Below are 7,752 nucleotides of genomic sequence, written 5' to 3'. Positions count from 1 at the left end.
TGCCCCCCCCCCCCCGCCTCTCCTCACCTGTCTCATCTTCTCCTTGTACAAAGCTGCTCTGCAGTCCAGCTCCTCCTGCATTCTCCTCCTGGCTGCTTCCAGAGCTTCCGCTCTTCCTTCTTCATAGAAAAGGAGGTTCAGGTCAGAACAGATTTCTGGACCTCGCCTGAGGTTCTGCTGCAGATGCTCTGGACCAGCTGCCCCACCTGTCTCAGGAACAGGCTCCTCTGAGCCCCCCTCCCGCCTCCTCTTCTTCAGGAACTGGACCAGCAGGTACAGGGCGGAGCATAGCAACAGGAGCGCCCACCCGAACTGGGCCAGAACCTCCCCGACTGTCAGGAGAATGACACGTTCACAACCCGAACTTCCGGTGCCCTCACAGACTACCTGCAACGTCAGAAGTTACCCGAGCCGGTCCACGAGCTCAGATCCGGGTTCCTCAGGGTTCTACGCGGACTGTCGTCTCTGACGTCATAAATCTCCGCCTCCTCCATCTTGGAAACACGGCAGCCCGGCGGAAAGTCCAGAACCAGGTCCAGACTACATCCGGAACCCGAACTGGAACAGACCGCCCGCAAGAACCCGACGGGCAGGTATCAACGATGACGTGGCGCCGAACTTCCGGGTTCTTCTTCCTCTTCTTCTTCTTTTGTGACTCCTCTACTGGCTGAGCCACGCCCCCTGCTGGAGCGGAGGGAAACTGTTTTTAATGACTGAACAATTTCAAGGAAAAAAAAATATAGACACGTCCAAACAACAGACGTACGAGGGATGCGAGGAGACAGAAAATAACAATCATAAAACAAAAAATATAACAATAACGTTCAATACATGATAAAAAAGTTGTAGTTTCCTATGAAAGACAACATTTTGGTGTTGATTTTAAAAACTTGCTTTTATGTATAAAAATGCTCAAGTATTATTGTTGTGTTAATTATTATACAGTGGAATGCATTTTTATAATGAAACCAAACAAAATATTTTCTTTTTTAAGTTCAGGGGTATGCAGAAATTTAGTGAACCAATGAAACAAGTCCTCCCAAAAAGTTGAGGTAATCATTCAATCATAAAATACATGTTCTGCTGTTTGAAAATATGTGTTATAAAAAGTACAGTTATTCAAATCCAAAACGTCTTGAAAAAAATCAGTGGAGGATGAACTTCATGGATGATTTTAAAATGAATCTCTGTGGCTATTGTGGCAACAGGAAGCTCGAAAAAGTAGATCTTAAATATTCTGCGTCAGTTTCAGAGAAATATATAAAACTGAAATTCAGGAAGAAAGAGATGGAAATAGTTTGTTAAACATTTGTCGAGCAGAGGGAAATGATCTCAGGAAGAAAAGGAAATATAGAGAAAGTTTAAAGGTTACTCCTTCAATCTGTGACTGCTGGCCCACATGTCATTATCTGAAACAGAAGTTTTTCTAGACTCGTGTGCCTCTCAATAAAAACTGTAGAATTCTATTCTTTTCAAGTTTGTTTGGAAAAAGTCTTAAAAGATGATAAAAATGGCAGCTGAAATACAGTTTATACAGTGTTGATACAGTGGATCAGATCCTAAATAGACTCTCAGAGAAGGTCCGGGTCTAAATGTCAGAGTTCGGTTTCTCAATTCCGTTTTATTTATGTAGTCCAATATCACAAACGCAATTCCCTCATTGGCCTCCATGCCAGTAATTTTACAGAAGCAGAAGGTTGGACATAAAATATAAACAACAGCTGATTGCTAAACTAAACTGACTAAATTAAACTGGTTATCTCTGTCCTTAGACTCTCCCTCCCCTCCCAGTGAGGAACAACTACTAAAAACCTGATTCAGGAAAAAAATAAGAAACTTCAGGGATGTCCACATTATGGTGCATCTAAACCAGGGGTGTCAAACTCAATCACACAAGGGACCAAAATCCAGAACACCTGAGGTCGCGGGCCGAACAGGATAAACATTTGGAACTCTCTTAAACTACGTTGTTAAAACGTAACTTTTTAACATAACTATAAATAAAAGCAGGCAGGAATATTCTAACTTAAACCTTAAATAACTTTCAATATTTTACTCCCCATAAAAATATATTTAGTTAAAATTATACAAGTTAGAAATGAGCGCAAGATAACATCGGGTCATTAATAACAATAAAATAAAATGATCCGCATGTGTGCGCGCACGCCCGTTCTGTGAGTGAGCGAGAGCTTACCTGGAATGTGATGGGGGGGGGGGGGTTGACAGAAGGAGTAAAAGAGAGAAAGAAGAAGAAAACACAAAAACCACAGAAACATGGAGAAAGGGAGAAAAAAAAAACGTCTTTCCTGAGAGGAGGTGTGGGGGGGTGGTTGATCTATTTCCATTCATTTAAATAAGCTTAGCAGGTGATTCAGCGCAGCTCGGACGCAGCGGCGCGGGGGGGTCTTCAGTACAGCCACGGGGTGATCTCGGGGTCTCGGAAGAGCCGACCGTCCACGTAAAGCTTGTCCACAGCGACCACCGCACGGGACCCGGCGGTCAGGTGTTGTCTTCTCAGGGGAAAAAGCAGCTTCCTACGACGCAAAATCTCCGCGGGAAATTGGTCGTTCACGCTGTAGTGGGTTCCCTTCAGCTCCGGTCCTCGGCGTTTAACTGAAACTTTCTGCTTATAATACTGAAACTTAGCTACGATCGGACGCGGACGCTGGCTGCCAGGCTTCTTCCCTCCGAGCCGGTGGACTCTGTCGAAGGTGATCTTCTGAACCTCCTCCTTCGGGATCTTCAGCTGGGCCTCCATGAAGGTCTTCACCGTGGCCTCCGGGTCTTCCCCCGCCTCCTCCGGAATCCCCGAAATGACCAGGTTATCCCTCATGCTCCGCGCCTGAAGATCCAGGAGGGTTTCCTTCATGGCTCGGTTCTCCTCAGAGAGCCGGGTGGTGTCGGAGGTTAGCACCTTCACGGACTCCCTGAGGCTCTGGTTCTCCGCGGCTAATTCCTGCACCTGCTGCTGGCTGAACTCCAGAGACTCCCGCAGGCCCTGGAACTCTTGGTGGAGGATCTCCAGCAGGTTGAGGCGGGCATCAAGGCTGGAGAGCTTCTTATCAATGGAATCTAACACGTCGCTGATTCCGCTGCCTGGAGAGGAGATGGCCCCGGGAGAATCTTTGTCGATGTACCTCTCCAAGTCCTCCAGGCTGTCAAAAACGTATTAATCTTTTCCAAATATGTGTTAATTATCGGAATATTTATATGGCGGTATAATGAAAAAAGCTGGAAATCTTTGTTTTAGCTACTCACGCGCCGCCAGGTTAACTCACCACACTCCTCTGTCAGTCTTGCGATACTACAGCATGCTCCTCCCTGCTACCAAGTTAGCCTACTAAAGTGGGGCCTGTACTCTCCGTGTTCCTGTGACTTCCTGCTCTCGGGTGTGGGGGGCCTCTGCGGTGGTCCGAGCTGCTGCTGCTGCTGCCCTGGCGGGGGGGCCTTGGCGTGGGGATGGCCAAGCGCTCTCCCCCTGAGAGTACATTCTATCACTATCTGCCTCAGCGAAACATAAACACTCACCTGAGGACAGGTATCAGCTCACCTTTACACTAATAGTATGTGTAACAGAATGAAAGTCTTTTGTTTCTAGGTGAGCGTGACCCAGTGCTTGATCGTTACTTCTGTAGCTCCTGCTTTTGACTGCCTCTAAATCAGTGTAACCTTCTGGGGCAGGGGTGGCCAACCCTGGTCCTCAAGAGCCTCAACCCTGCCTGTTTTCCAGCCCTCCCTGGACTGCTTGATGCTGACAACCTAAATCAGGTGTGTTCAGCTAATCAGGATGTGGAATTACTTGAGTCAGCTAATCAGCAGCAAGCTGGTCAGGGAGAGCTAGAAAACAGGCAGGGTTGAGGCTCTTGAGGACCAGGGTTGGCCACCCCTGTTCTGGGGTATTAAAAAAAAATCCTAAGTAGCACCTTTAGTGAGTAAACTACGGTGTTAACCGTTGCTTTCCTAATTACACAAAGCGTTGACGTAGCTCTTTGTTAGCAAAACACAGCTAACCATAGCTTAGCATTTAGCTATGGCTTCCACCTCCTCTGCTTTCTCCCCTTTTTCCTGCTCCAAGTGCTATACGTTCAGCGAGGTTATGTCTGTGAGCGGAACTTCAGTCTCAGTTTCTGAACGGAAAAAAGCTCTCGCTAGTTTTACTTTGAAAACCAGAAGCTTCACCGTCACCAAGATGTGTTTACTTCCGTCGGCAGTCCCGTGGCTCTTTGTTTTAGTTTGTAAACTTAAAATCCTACATTAATCTGCATTTCAGCGCAAAAATACATCGTCCTCAGATGATATAATGATCATATTTTACTACAATTTACTACATTTATAAAGATCACGAATCAGCGATCTTGGACGTCGTAAAAATCCGTACTCAAATTTTCACCCGGATACTCGTTACAGCCCTACTCAAACTTGATCTCAAAAGATCAGTCTCTCACAATTATGTGCTGTTACAGACCTCCCTCTGTCAGCAGTGAGGCTCTTGGTCTGTATAACCATATTGCCAGTCTAAATCTGAGCAAACTAGAATTAGTAAGAGTCCTAAACCTCGACTGGTCAAGTCCAAAATCAGAAAACTTGAAATCTGTCTGTGACTCTTTAAATCTCACTCAATTAATCAATAGTCCTTCCCATCTTAACATTAAACGCACCTCTACGCAGATTCAGGATAAAAGGGCGCAACAATCCTTGGTTTTCACCTGAGATCAACAACCTGATTAAAGACAGGGACACAGCCTGATGTAGGGCAAGGAAAAGTAAATCTGAAGCTGACTGGCTCTGTTTTCAACCGCTGAGAAATAGATGCACTCTTTCAATAAAAAAAAGCCAAATCTGAATTTTACCTCAGCGAAACATCGAAAAGCTTAAATGACCTCAGAAAGTTTTGGAAGAGAGTAAAATCCACTTATGAACTACACAAACAAACGACTTCCTGAACTTCTTAACTAAAGATGACAAACATGTAACAGAGAAATCACCCATTTTAGAGTCTTTTACTGTGTAACAACTTTCTCTGCCCTCTCACAGAGGGAGTACACATAAGCACTTTAACTGCTTAAATGTACGAGCAACATCCACATCACACATAGTAACTCTGTAATGGTCTCACTTTAAGTTTGCCTTTGGTGTATTCATATTAAACTTGACCCCGCCCCAAACAAATTCTCAATTAACGGGTCCACCACCAATTGACACATTTACAAGCAGGAATGTACACAATACTCAATAATGTCTCTCAAATTGATCAGTTCTTTTCTCAGTCCCAGCTACGTGTAGAAAAATCTAAAACAAATAAACATTCTCGGTCTCAACGGTTTCTGTCCAAGTCTGTGACGTTTGTATCCAATGGGAGGAAAACAATGGAAAGCAAAAAAAACCCACGCGATAATCCAAACACAGAAAGGAGCAAAAAAGAAAACCGGTGGCGAAAAGCAGGAAACAACAGAAAGGCTCTGGAGGTCGGAGGAGAATCCTCAGGCCTTCTCCTCTCTTCCTCCTCCAGACTCTGTTCTCTGTGGTACACCTGGCTTCCATTTCCTGCCCCGCCCCTTCCTTGACAGGTCTTTTCCTGCTCCAGGTTCCCAGGCCCTGTTTTCCTATTAAAGTTCCTTTGTACTTATTTTAAACAGTCCATCCTTCTACAAACACTGGCCACTTTATTCCTAACAGTATACAGAAAACATGTTGCCCCTGCCTGCACGGTGGTACAGTGGTTAGCGCTCTTGCCTCACAGCGAGAAGGCCCTGGTTCTGTGTGGAGTTTGCATGTTCTCCCCGTGCATGCGTGGGTTTTCACCGGGGACTCCGGCTTCCTCCCACCGTCCAAAAACATGCTTCATAGGTTCATTGGTGACTCTGAATTGCCCCTAGGTGTGAATGTGAGAGTGAATGTGTGTGTGATTGAGGCCCTGAGACAGACTGGAGACCTGTCCAGGGTGTACCCCGCCTTCACCCATCAGTAGCCGGGATAGGCTCCAGCACCCCCGCGACTCCGAAAGGGATGAAGCGGTCAAGAAGATGGATGGATGGATGTTGCCCCTGCAAGGTTCTTTTTAACAACATGGTCACATACTTTTCAATACACTTTTAATGTGGTTACAGTGTCACAGATGATCATTTCATTTCAGGTGGCTCCCTTTTTGATTCCACAAATTCTAATTTAAGAATCTCTGCTCCAAATTCAGATATTGCAGAACCAAGAAAATGCCCAAACACCTGCACTTTCGACTTTACTGAAGTTCCTGTCTCTGAAGTTCTCAATAAGTTAATAAATCTGGACACAAGGAAGGCAGCTGGTCCAGACAAATTAGAATATTTTTTTCTAAAGTTGGCAGCGGACTACATTGCAGACTCTGCAGCTGTAAAACAATTCCTAAAGTGTGGAAATCTGCTTATGAACTTCCCCTTCTGAAAGGTGGAGACCCAATCTCCAAGTTATGTATCATAGCAAAAATGTTTGAAAAGCTGATCAGTGAACAATTGAAGGAACTACACTGTGTGTAATTGTTGACATGGGGGGGGGGGTATTTGTTTGTTTATTAGTCTTTTTGTGGTAAATTATGTTGAAAAAAACGTAATAAATATATTTAAACACTATATTAACAACCTGTGTTGAAACCTTCCAAACGCATCCTACCATCTTTATGCAGATGACACTGTCATTTACTGTTGCTCTCAGTCATTAGCACAAGCATTTGAGTTCCTACAGTCTGCTCTTAATGTTGTTCAATCTCACCTCAGATCCCTAAAACGGGTTTTAAATATAGACAAAATAAAAGCAATATTTTCATGCAAACGTGAAGTACAGGAATTATCTTCTGTTCTAAAAACTGACTATGATAAACCGATACAATTAGACAGATTCAATTACCAGGGCTTTAGACTCAGAGCTTTCATGTTTCCACCCTCCTGCATAAACTGAAACTGAAGCTTGAGTTTTATTTTAGAAACAAATCCTGATTCTCACTTAGAGCTCAGAAAACTCTGGTAGCAGCTGCTGTTTTACCTCTGGTTGATAATGGAGTTCTTTATATGTTAGCTTCATCCGCCTGTCTTCAATTACTCAATACTAGATATCACTGTGCATTGAGGTTTGTAACTGGCTGTCGTCTCACTCACCACTGAGATCTTTACACCATGATGGCATGAAGGTCCACACACTGGATGACTGGTCTAGAAGGCTCTGTTGGTTTGGTACCTGCATATATCTTAGCTCCCTTTTCAAAGAGCTGCCAGTCAATACGCACTACGCTCTGGTGATATTTTTCTTCTGCATGTTCCCCGTGTTTGAAACAAGCCTTCAGTTCTTCTGCTGCCTCTGCCTGGAACTCTGACCAAACTCGTCTGAAATGGTCTGAACTGGTTTCATTTAGATCATTCTGCTCCATTCGGGGGAGCAGAGAGAAAAACTCCAAAATTTTCGACAGAGGGCGGCAGGGTTGGGGGGGAGGTTGTCTTAAAGGAGCGCCGCGGAAAAAGTAACAAACATCTGTTTGAGCTGGAATTTATTGAAGACAGGACACAACTGGAAGATATACGGGATTCTGCATCTATAATGAAAGGGTTTGTTTGCTGATCATCACTGCATAAGGGGATAAATTGAGGATTGTGTTAGTCTGGGGGCGGAGCTTGCAGCACAGACTCTTCCTGGAGGGGGCTGTTGGCATCGATCTTACATCAGCACGTTTCCAACCGCTCGTTTTCATGGGTATGGGAGGGGCTGCTGCTGACAGTGCAAGTTTTTAGA

The 7,752-nt window shown here is 44.7% G+C and overlaps 1 protein-coding gene across 1 annotated transcript in view; it reads right to left on the bottom strand.

The window, feature by feature from the left end:
* Window positions 1-659, bottom strand: part of selenos (selenoprotein S) — a 3,313-nt gene extending 2,654 nt beyond the window's left edge. Inside the window, exons 1-3 of the mRNA XM_024261801.2 lie at window positions 407-659; window positions 207-332; window positions 28-119 (exon numbers count right to left, since the gene is read on the bottom strand). Of these exons, the coding sequence (XP_024117569.1) occupies window positions 28-119; window positions 207-332; window positions 407-494 (306 nt within the window). The 5' untranslated portion in view covers window positions 495-659. The remainder of the gene's footprint in view (window positions 1-27; window positions 120-206; window positions 333-406) is intronic.
* Between the last annotated feature and the right edge of the window lie 7,093 nt (window positions 660-7,752).

Source organism: Oryzias melastigma, linkage group LG15 (assembly GCF_002922805.2).
Source record: "Oryzias melastigma strain HK-1 linkage group LG15, ASM292280v2, whole genome shotgun sequence".
Classification (NCBI taxonomy): Eukaryota; Metazoa; Chordata; class Actinopteri; order Beloniformes; family Adrianichthyidae; genus Oryzias; species Oryzias melastigma.
Note: the sequence above shows the minus strand (reverse complement) of the source record. Positions and strands in the feature narration are given on the sequence as shown.